Source organism: Chrysochloris asiatica, unplaced genomic scaffold (genome assembly GCF_000296735.1).
Source record: "Chrysochloris asiatica unplaced genomic scaffold, ChrAsi1.0 scaffold00019, whole genome shotgun sequence".
NCBI classification, from domain to species: Eukaryota; Metazoa; Chordata; class Mammalia; order Afrosoricida; family Chrysochloridae; genus Chrysochloris; species Chrysochloris asiatica.
In genome coordinates this window covers 23,327,932-23,340,134 of record NW_006408537.1, presented here as the reverse complement: position 1 = coordinate 23,340,134, position 12,203 = coordinate 23,327,932, and the positions used below count along the sequence as shown (strand labels likewise).

Below are 12,203 nucleotides of genomic sequence, written 5' to 3'. Positions count from 1 at the left end.
AAAAAAAAAAAAAAAGCACGTTTCAGAATCTCTTATAACACCTATTTTGGTCTTTACTTTCTTTCCTGTCTTTTCAACGACCTTTTGCTTTCTGGTCTTCTTTGGTCATTAGTGTTCAATGCATCAAATCTATTCTTGAGATGGCCCTAAATTCAGGTGGGTTTTATCAAGGTAGTACTTTGTACTTGTTTTCATTGTTTTCAGCTACAATACAACTTGAACTTACAAATGAGCAACTGATGCTTTGTTCTGCAGTTCTGCCTGGCCTTGTTCTAACTGATGATACTGAGCTTTTCCATCTTTTCCTTTCAAATATGTAGTCTATTTTATTCTTGAGTGTTTCATCTGGTAAGGTTCATGTGAATAGTCATTTATTTTGCTGAAATGCGGTATTTGTAATGAATGGGTGGTTGGTCTTGCAAAATTCTATCATTCTGTGTCTGGCATCATTTCTATCACCAAGGCCATTATTTTTCTATCAATCCTTTCTCTTTGTTTCCAAGTTTCATATTACAATCACCAGTAATTATCAGTTCATCTTCATTACATGGTAGACTAATTTGAGACTTCAGAAGTTGGTAAAGATCTTCAATTTCTTCTTCTTCAGCATTAGTGGTTGGTGCATAAATTAGAATGATAGTTGTATTAACTGTTCTATCTTGTAGGCATATATGGATATTATCCTATCACTGACAGCACTATACTTCAAAATATCTCTTGAAATATTCTTTTTGATAATGAATGCCACAAAATTTCTTCAATTTGTCATTCTCGGCATAGTAGAACATATTACTGTCCAATTCAAAATAGCCAATACTGGTCCATTTCAGCTCACTAATGCATAGGATATCAGTCTTCAAGCAATCCATTTCATTTTGACAACATCCAATTTATCTAGATTCATATTTTGTACATCATATATTCCAATTATCAACTGATGTTTGCAGATTTCTTTTTCTCATTTTGAGTCATGTTACATCAGCAAATGAAGGTCCCCAAAGCTCCATCCATGTCATTAAGGTCAACTGTTCTTTGAGGAGGAAATTCTTCCCCATTCATATTTTGAGTGCCTTCCAACCTGAGGAGCTCACATTTTAGCACTATATCAAGCAATGTTCCAGTGCTATTTATAAAGTTTTACTGGCCAAGATTTTTTAAATGGAGATCCCCAGATTTTTCTCACTAGTGTCTGTATTAATCTGAAAGCTCTATTGAATCCTGTCTTCCATATTTGAAATACCAGTGGGCAGTTTCTAGCATCATAGCAACATGCAAGCCAGCCTGTGCTGATAAACTATATATGCATGGTGGGAAGTAAAATTAAAATGATTTTATTAAGATATTGGACTAAGTTTCTGATATTTTTCAGTCTCAAGAATAATGGTGTTCCATTTGAATGATCAGTTATATATTTTTACATTATGTGTTGTTATAGTTTTATAATATAAAGGTCAGAGAATGTTTTATATATGAACAGTACCTTGTAAACGGCAATAACTGATTTTCAGATTATAGGTATGCACTGTTTAATGTCCATTTGGATAATGTCTGACTGCATATACGTTTGTGGTCCCATAAAACTTTTAAGTGTTTTATTTTAAAAAGGGAAAACAGCTCTCCTTTTGTTACTTCCCCCTAATGGTTCTAAAACCCCAAACCCAGACTCTTGCAGTAGTGGATCACAGGTAGGATACAGGCAGGTGAGGCAAAAGACATGGCTCTCAGCTCAGGCTCTCGAGCTTTCTGCAAGCCACAGGGGCTATAGGGCTGGTTACTCCTAGTACACAGGCAAGCTCAACAGCAGGGAAGGCAGGGCTTGCTCCACTGCCTTGCCACTTGCTCCCTCTCTCTCCACTGCCACTGCTGCCACCGGTTTCTCCAGCCTCTGCCAGCAGCTTCAGCAGCTCCAGCAGTAGCAGCAGTGGTAGAAGCATTGGCGATGAGGACAAACATAAGCAGGCTCCCATAAGGTGCTCATACAACGTCCAAATCATATAATGTTCTATTTCATAGAGCATATTATTGATATTAAGCATACTTGTAATCATTTTCCACTAATTTAAGTAAGCAATTTGTTTTCCAGCTTAAACCAGTCTCCAAAGGAAATCTCAACACTGATTTTTTAAGCATTTACCTTTTGGAACGACTCAACGGCACTTAACAACAACCTTTTGGAAAATGAGATTTGAAAAAATGAACCTATAAAATGAAACATATTTTTTCAGTTCTATACCTGCTTGAAATTTTGGTATTGTGTAATCAGTTCAAAATGTGACACTAAAGATATTTAGGGAAGCAAGAAAAGGAAAAACACATGAAAGGACTATTTCTTCACATTCCATTTAATTCTCACTGGGCCATAATTCCACAGCTATTCAAGATGGTACTTATTGACATTACTTTTTTAATATTCAAATGAAATGTGTTATAGTATCACTGAATTTTACATTTCTCACCTTATTCTCTTAAGTAATCATTTCATATATTAGGGAACATATTGGTAAATATTCATTTTTTATTTCCTAATATTTAAATACAAATTAAGCGAATCTGCTTCTATCAAAGCTGACAGCTATTTAGCATAATAGCTAAATACAAACTCTATAATCTTCCTGTGAATTAACTTAAAAAGTAAAGGTAGTAATGACTCAGTAAGTAGCATGAAGAAAGAATTAAATATATCCTCTAAATAGAAATAGAGTAAATTAGATCCTTGAAAATATTCTTACAAATCAACAAATCAAGCCAGATGTCTCCAAACAATGAGACTCTAATATCCCATTCAACTTTATTCCTTCTTGCATTTCCAGTCCCAAGCCAATGCACTATAAAATTTCAGCATTATCCATAATGATAATGTAATAATGATAATTTTGCTCACCACTTGTAAGCAAAAATAAATGTTTATTACTGTAATGCCACTGAGACTTTATGTTTTGTTGTTAGCTGTATTTTGTGATAATAAATAATACATACATTAACTGGTACCTAAAAGTGGTAGTATGCGCCATAATAGAAACTTAAGAATATGTAGCATTGACTTTGAGTCCAAAAATAATAGTTATAGAGGCTACAAAAATATGGAAGAAACTATAGAGGACCAAAAAAATGATAACTCATACAACACTTAGGAACATTTTTGTAAATATGCCCCAGCCTAAAATAAGTTTTAAAATGTAACTAAGAAACTATTGGACTTGAATGAGCTAATTTCCAGGCAGAATGATGAAAATAAGACCTAACTGTAACTAGTTAAAGGAGCTCTAGTTAAACTAGTTAAAGTAGCATAGTGGTTACGAATCGGGCTGCGAGCCGCAAGGTCAACAGTTCAAAACTACCAGCTGTTCTGTGGGAGAAAGATGAGACTTTCTGCTCCGGTAAAGATTTACAGCCTTGGAAACCCTGTGCAGGGTCGCTATGAGTCGGAACCGACTCCACTGCACATAACAACAACAACATGTACAATAAGGTGCATCAAAAAAGAGACTAGCTAAATCAAGAACAGATTGTTTTACAAGCAGAATTCAGAGGGAATGTAGAGGAACCAGGTCTTGCTGAATTAAAAAAAGTAAAACTTTTTATTTTATCCCTAGCCTCTCTCAAGAAGTGCCTGGGGAAAAAAAATCAAATCAAGGGTGTGGCTGTTAAGTTCCTTTGTTAAAACCTCTAAATGAATTAAGGCTCGCTTGACCAAAGGGCATAATTTCAAAGAATTCTGATCCCTACATAGAAGTGATTATATCTAGAAAGCAGGAAAGTCTCTAAAAACAATTGTGGGTGTGGATTTTGGAGCTTATATAGACTACATCAGACACATAAAAAGCCCACAAAGTGTTTGAGTGTTATACTGGCCAAAGAGAATAAGCAGCCTGCATTTCTGCTTGGCTTGTGACTTGCTTCGCTAACAGAACACAGTGGAAGTAATAGTGTGCCAGTTCATGGGGCATTTCATCCTCTGCTTTCATTCTTGAACCTGTGCCTCTGCCATGAGAACAAAATCCTGCTGAGAGATAGGATACCATGTAGAGCACATTATAGAAGAACAGAGCAAAGCTGTTTTTATTTTTTCAACAAGGTGGTAAACAAAGCCAAAAAACAACAGAAAGGCTCTGTTATTCACCTCCTTCTGCTGTTAGTACAGTCTGACTATGATCACTTTTAATACAAAACTTCAGATTTATAGGTTGGGTTACTGTGCCTGTCAACTTTTTCCTATACCTTTGTTTCACCCATCAATCTATTAACATTCTTCACTATGTTTGTAAATGTGTATTGTAATAATAATGATAATTTTATCTTTACTTGAAACTACCAATGGCTACCCATACTCCTAATGCCAACACTTCTTCAAACATTCAAAATTCATAACAAACATAACCTTTCATTTTTTTAACTTCCTTTTCTACTACTATTCTCCTAGAGAATATGTGGCACTGTAGATTAATGTGCCATACTGCAAAGCTGGCTGACCTGCAAGGTCAGTGGTTCAAGCTCACCAGCTGCTCCTCGGAAACCCTATACAGGGTCACTATGGGTCGGAACTGACCCGACGGCACTTAACAACAACAACAACAAATATTCTTAAAAATAATTTTCAGTCCTATTACCAAGATTTTATTCATGTTGCTTTCTCTTACTAAAAGTATGTTCCTTTTATGCTTTGCTTATTCGAGTCCTAATCTTATACTTTGGTACTATATCTCCTATCCTAATATACTAACCCACAATGGTGTTCTTTTCTTTGAATTCCTAAAGTACTTCTCATATATACTTACTGGAACTTCATTATGTATGTTTTGTATGCATATTTTATTTTCCTTCATTATAAAAGAAATTTCAAGAGCATGGCTGAATCTTTAGCACTTTCATTAAAATTTTCAGTGTTCAGCACAGTGAAATTCATAAACACATGCTAAATATATCCAAATTATCATTAAATCCATATGAATAATGTACAAATGTCTACTTAAAAAATAAAATCTGCCCCAGAATTATTTTCATATAACAACTCATTGTTTTATCACTTGTTATATCAGCAAGAACAAAAGTAGTAATTGAATTTCAATAAGACTGTGTATCTTATGTAAGGCATATAGTTTTCCACATTAAGGTACATACCCTCTCTGAAATAAATCCACATTGTAGAACTTGTTTAGCTCCACGGAGAATTCCACCATTGCTTGGACTTCAGTCATTTTTAACTGCTACCCAGGAGACAAATCTGATTATCAGCACCTTGGTTAAAGCAAGAAAAAGTCATGAGAAGCAAAAATATATTTTAAAAAGCCAATTTATAAAACACTAATACTTTAGCAAGTTTTAGAGTATAACATACAGACAAAAAGTAAAATTGAAGCAAATTAATTCAACATACCTAACTCAGCCTAGAAGGCCCTAGTGGCAGTGTTTGTTATATGTTGTTAACTGAAAGGTTGGTGGTTTGAACTCACCATTCACTTGGCCAAAGAAAGATGTGACAGTATACTTCAGTAAAGATTTACAGCCTTGAAAACTCTCGACAGCGATGGGTTTTGGGAGTTGTTTTTATGAGTGTGTGTGGTTTAACTTCACCTAACTCTCCTAAATAGCACTATTCTCTATAATTAAGATTTGTCCCATTAGAATGCTTTTCCTAAGCTTTGTTTCCCTTGATGACTTCTATGTGATAACATAGCAAATTACTAAAAAGAATTTTTTGGTTTACCTTTTGTTGTAAGTTACCAAATTATCTTAGCTCTACATTATATAAAGGAAATGCCAAAGTCAAAAAGAGAATTAATAATCAATAACTCCATTTAATTCACGAAACATTTTTCTATTATATGAAGAAATAGTTCATAAATAACTTTTTATTAAAAAAAAAACTATTTTTTTTCCTCATTACAAAACTGAGTGTTCATTTTCAAAGCGATTTAAAAAAGAAACAAAACAAGTAAAAAAGAAACTACCCACAATTCTATTCATTGAAATATATATTTTGGTATATAGTCTTCATATATGTGCACATTTTATACAATTTTAATAAAAGTATGATATGTATCTTTTATTAACTTGCTTATTTCACTTTTTCATGTACTTCAATTTTCATTATCAATAAATACAGTGTTACAGCAATATTGTCAATTAACTATTACAATGCGAACATATTATAATTTGAATAATCTAATGTTGGTTATTTAGGTGGTTTACATCTTAATCACTATGTTTTAAACAACAAGGTAATGATTATTCTTAATAGTTGTTGTTGGTTAAGTTCCACAGAGGCAGTTCCGATTCATAGTGACCCTGCACACGGTTTCTGAGGCTGTAAATCTTTATGGGAGCAGAAAGCCTCATCTTTCTCCCACGGAATGGCTGGTAGTTTCAAACTGCCGACCTTGAGTTTAGCAGCCCGATTCATAGCCACTACACTACCAGAGCTCCTTATTCTAAACAGTACATGTTTTAAAAAGCAAGTTAGAAAAAGAAAGTGGTAGAAGGAAATTTTCCATGAGTCTCTCATGTTTTTATGTGTCTTGCAAGCATTTTCTTCTGAAGTCCCTTTACAAAAAATTTATATAGTCACTGCCTTAGAAGAAACAGATAGTGTCTCACTCTAGAACAAATTAGATTTGTTTACTGTCCCATATAATAAAGATGAAGTCTCCCTCAAAGACAAAGGTCAAGACGGCTTACTGTCAATAATAAAAGATGCACATTCCCTTTTTTCAGGGTTTCTTCTTATAATAAAATCTACTTAGGGTAGCTATCACCTGGTATTCTTTTAATAGGCTTGAGGAACCAGCACAAATTCCAGTTCTCTGGCTACTACTACTGCTGCCAGTACAAAACATCCTTATCTTTGATTCAGGAGCCTCATGTCTTCTACCAACTTCCATGTCACTGTAGCAAACTAGCTTGTTAGTTTGCAAGTGGAGAAAAAATCTCAGACCTTTCACAGTTCTTCACAGTAATTATCAATATATTTTGATTTAGTATGAATAAATGAAAAAACAAATGAACATATTCTTACCTCTGCTGATCAAAACTTCATTTTAACATTAATAACCAATCTTGTACTTCCAGTAACCGATTCTTGTTAAAAATATACTGTTCCTCCTATGAGAAAAAAATAACATCTCAAAATTGTAGACATAAATTCTACTTTTAGGAAACCTGTTGTTAATAAATGCCATTGAGTTGGTTCCATCTCACAGCTATTCTGTATAGGGTTTCTGAAGAATGGCTGGTGGGTTTGAACTGCCAACCTTGCTATTAGCAGTCCAGTGCTTATCCTATGGCACCACACCAGAATTCCTTAAGAAAGCCTAGGTTTTGGGAAATTGGAAGTCATAAAAAATGAAATGGACTGCATAGAGATCAATATCCTAGGCATTAGTGAGCTGAAATGGGCAAATACCGACCATTTTGAATCAGACAACAATGTTTTACTATGCCAGGAAAACAAATTGAAGAGGAATGATGTCACACGCATCATCAAAAAGAACATCAAGATCCATGTTGAAGTACAATGCTGTCTGTGATAAGACAATATCCATATATCTACAAGGAAGACCACTTAATACGACTATAATTCAAATTTATATACCAACCAATAAAGCCACTGATGATGAAACTTAAGAATTCTACCAACATATTTAAAGTGTCATGGACTGTGACAAGAACAAACAAATCTGTCTTGAAAGAAGTACAACCAGAATACTCTTTAGAAGCAAAGATGGCAAGAATTCGTCTTATTCTTTGGACACATTTTTTTTTTTGGAGGGGGGTAGATTAGTACTTATAGAAGGGCATCATGCTTGGTAAAGAGGAAGGTCAGTGAAAAATAGGAAGACCTCCAATGAGATGGATTGACGCAGTAGCAGCAACAACAGATTCAAACATAACAAGTCTGAGGATGGCACAGGACCAGGCAGTGTTTCATTCTGTTGTGGAAAGGGTCAGTTGAGTTGGAACCGACTTTACGGTACCTAACAGCAACAACAAAAACAGACTTTGATATCAATATTTACTTTTGTATCTTTGTTAAGGATTCATTTCAAAGAACAGTAGTTCATAGAAAAGTACTTTCTAAGTTTGTTGTTGTTGCTGTTAATGCCATTAAGTTAGTTCTGACTCATAGCAATCCTATATAGGGCTTCTAAGAAGTGGCTGGTGGGTTTGAACCGCTGACCTTGTGGTTAGCAGTCTAGTGCTTATATATAATACTGCTGAGTATGGTGGATCTGTAGGGTAAGTATTGAACTTCAAACCACAAGGTTGGCAGTTTGAGTTCCCCAGCCACTCCGTTGAAAAAAGATGAGGCTTTCTGCTCCCACAAAGATTTATGGCTTCGTAAACCCTATACAGGGCCAGTATGAATTGGAACTGACTTAATGGTACTTAACAACAACAAAAAATGAGCTATTTCAAATATTTTTAGGGAAAAGAAAGGGTTGTATTTAAAATATTTAGATAAAAAAGGGTTTTTCACACATTTCAAATATTGCTTAAATTAAAAAAAAAAATAGTATCTTTTGACCTTGGTATAATTATTATAAGTACTAAAATTGTAAGAATAAAGACTATGTTCACTCTTCTACATATATACTTTTTTCTTTTCTCCATCATAATTCTCATCTACAACTTTCATAATTGCTACTTTAAATGTTATTTGTTGTTGCTGTTAAATGCCTTCAAGACAGTTTCGAATCATAGCGACCCTGCATTGGGTTTCCTTTGTGGGAGTCAGAAAACCTCATCTTTCACATGCGGAATGGCTAGTATATTAAAACTGCTGACCTTACAGTTAGCAGCCCAACTCATAACCCACTATGCTATAGGGGCTCCTCTGCCTTAAATTATTCAGATATTTTAAAAGTATTTTATAGAGTTGAAGGAGATATACAACAAAACTCAAAGTTATAAAAAGGACCAGGCTTACTGATCAGAAAGAGACTGAGGAACCCAAGACTGTGGCCTTCGACAACCTTTCCAGTCTGGAAAGGAACTCACCCTCGTGGCCCAATTTTCAGCCAACCAGTAGATAGGTATATAGTGGGGACAACACTAGCAGGATATGCTTTCCGAGCTTTCAAGATCACAAGACAAACATTTACATAGGGGCAAAGTTAAGAAGGGAAGGGAAGGAAAGTGGAATGGAAATAGGAAGCACAGGGAGAAAGTGGGTAACTGTTGTTGAATGGAGGGGGTTGCAATCATTGAGATGAAACCTTCATTCAATTCACAATAAAAAGTTTTTAAAAACGCATTCATTCATTGAAACATTTATTGAAAACTTACTACATGCTAGAAATTGCCAGGGATACAAGGTATACCCAGTAGCTCAAATAGGTCATTAACTATCAGAAATAGACAAATATTTATATATATATATGAGTAATTCATTAAGTTTGCTACTAGAGTTCTAGCTCATATATGCATGGTTTTATTCCACATAAAACATGTTTAAACATATCTCTGAGATTAGTGGACGGCTGCACATAAATTCACTCACTAAAACACTTTTCTTAAGTCTCGTTAAGATGTGTTCAAAACATTTGTTGGTAAGTGCCCTTGAGTCGGTTCTGACTCATAATGACCCTGTGTATGGTGGGTTTCCAAGGAAACCTGGGAGTCTGAATCTCTGACCTTGTGGTTCAAACCAACCTTGCAGTATCCTACAGTGCCACACCAAGACTTAAAACATGTTGTTGTTGTTAGGTGCCATCAAGTTGGTACCGACTCATAGTGACCTTATACACAGCAGAATGAAACACTGCCCAATCCTGGGCCAACCTCACTATCGTTGCCATGCTGGAGCCCAGTGATGCTGCCACTTTGCCAATCCATCTCGCTGGGGGTCTTCCTGTCTTTCTCTGACCCTCCACCCTACCAAACGTTGTTGTTGTTAAGTGCCATCAAGTTAGTACCGACCTACAGCAACCTTATGCACTGTAAAACTAAACACTGCCCGATCCTGGGCCAACCTCACTACTGGTGCCATGCTTGAGTCCATCAATGCTGCCACTTCGCCAATCCATCTCGATGGGGGTCTTCCTCTCTTTCTCTGTCCCTCCACCTTACCAAACATGATATCCTTCTCCAGCGACTGGTCCCTCCTAACAATATGTCCGAAATATGAGAGATGAAGATCCCAACAAAACAATGGTTTCAAAGAGGATCTGCTGGGTTAGTCAAATTAAAGGCAGAGAGATCAGCTCAGAAGGTCATAGAGACTGTTTTTTGAGATTCCAAAGGAGTAATCTTAGAGAGTTCTGGTGTGGCGCTGTAGGATAAGTACTCGACCACAAGGTTGGTTTGAACCACAAGCTCAGCAATTCAAACTCACCAGCCGCTCCTCAGAAACTCTCTAATAGTGTCACTATGAGTCAGAACGGATTCTATGACACTTAAGAACAACAAGAATCTTGATAGATTTTCTCAAAGGACACAGGACTATCACATGGACTTAGTATAAAGTTTGAAGAAAGCTGAAAACTATATTGATGAGAAAAAGGACAGGAAAGTTGTATTGAGGAATTTTTTCTCGTCATAACAATGTGCCTGGCTCCTTCTTGAAAGTAGCAAGGGATATGAGAATTTAGTTGGGAAACCTTATCCCATCTACACTACAGACCTGATCTTGCCTCTTCTGACTTCTTTTTGTTTTCAAAACTCAGAACATTTCAAAGGAGCATGGTCTGAGTCCCTCAAGTATACCCAAACTGCCATCAAAAGAGTACAGAGCAAGATGGAGGATATGTCAAGAAACAATCTCCCATTTTGATACTTTTGCTTATTAGTAAAGGTTTCTATGATTTTAGAGCAATGCTTTTTTTTTTTTTTTGTACAGTATTTTCATTTTATTATAAAAATGCACACACAACAAAGATTGTCAGGGAGTCATTTCTTGGTTCTGCTTGCGTTCAGCACTTGCTCTTGAGCAGCTTTCTTGGCTTTAACCATCTCCACGAGTTCCTTGTATCGCTTCATGCAGTCTTTCTTTGTCCTTCCAGGCACAGCTTCTGCTATTTTCTTCCATCTTTTAGGTGTATTTACTGGGTATGTTTTCAAAGCTTGTTCCAAAAGCTTCTGTTCTTCTGTTGTCCAAGGGGTGATATCTGTGCATGGACCTTCAAACCGTTCTGAAGGTGTTGCATTGTCTGCTTGTGGTACCACTCCATGTTCCTTTTTAAATTTATCAAAAGCCTTCTTGTTTATGTCATCTTTTTGATGAGGGTCAAGTTTTTGGAGACTCTTTGCTTTGTCAATAACATCTTTGGCAGTTCTCTTGACTCCAGAAGAAGAATGTATGTTCATGTAATTGGCAATGACGTCCCACCTTGAATTTGTTCCAGCAGGGAAGAGGTTCACAGCTTTAATTAGTAACTGCAGATCATCTTCAGACCAATTTTTACCACCACTTCCACGTCCACCAGCTGATTTCTCAGCATTCTTAGATGCTTGTGGCATACGAGCCTCAGCTTCCTCTTTTTCTTTTCTAATTTGTTCATTTATCTCTTCTATCTGTTTTTCCAGAGCAGCCTTTCCTACTTCTTTTGTAGATGATGTGAGTGTTTCATTCAAGCACTGCAAGCTTGCTAGTACAAGTCGATCACAAAGTTTTTCCACTTCTTCCATCATCTTAACCCGCTCCGCCTCATTGTCAGAAAAGTGATTCCAGGTCTTGCATGAATTTCGAAGTTTCTGTCTTTCCCTCTTAATGGCTTTTTTCTGAATATCTTTCTCCTTCTTCGCCAATAATGCTTGCTGTCTAACTTCCTCTTCTTCTTTCTCTTTAGCTAACTGAGCAGCTTCTAATTCAGCTTGTCTTTGCTTCTCTTTAGCTTCTTGTTCCTTCCGTTTGGCTTCTGCTTTTGCTTTCTTCTCTGCTTCTTTCTTGGCTTTTTCTTCTTCCTTGAATTTTTTAATTCTTGGATCACAGCTATATGTATTATCAACCAGTGTCCTTATTCTGTTCATTTCTTCTTTTTTCCTTTGTGCCCTTGTTGCTCTATTCTGCTTTTCAATCCATTTTCTCTCATCATGACATTCTGCTTTTTCTTTTTCTTCTTCATCTAAATAAGAAAACTCTCTCCACGAATCAAAATTATACCAGAAGGAATAAAATGCATCTACATCTTCAAATGATGAATTTGTATCACCAAGTTTAGGAACAGTTTTTTTATTTGACCACCTGGAATTCCTTTCAAACACGGGGG

At 35.9% G+C, this 12,203-nt stretch overlaps 1 protein-coding gene and 1 pseudogene across 3 annotated transcripts in view; both read right to left on the bottom strand.

Moving 5' to 3' along the window:
- The window catches only part of FAM135A (family with sequence similarity 135, member A), a 207,128-nt gene that overhangs the window by 161,532 nt on the left and 33,393 nt on the right, over positions 1-12,203 (bottom strand). The window contains exons 2-3 of one of the 3 annotated variants that reach the window (XM_006835750.1): positions 7,013-7,098; positions 5,119-5,235 (exon numbers count right to left, since the gene is read on the bottom strand). In XM_006835750.1, coding sequence (XP_006835813.1) covers positions 5,119-5,195 — 77 coding nt within the window. In that variant the 5' untranslated portion in view covers positions 5,196-5,235; positions 7,013-7,098. Of the gene's footprint in view, positions 1-5,118; positions 5,236-7,012; positions 7,099-12,203 lie in introns of those variants that run through there. The other 2 variants (XM_006835748.1, XM_006835749.1) reach the window with 2 other exon arrangements.
- On the bottom strand, positions 10,885-12,201 carry LOC102832571 (annotated as a pseudogene).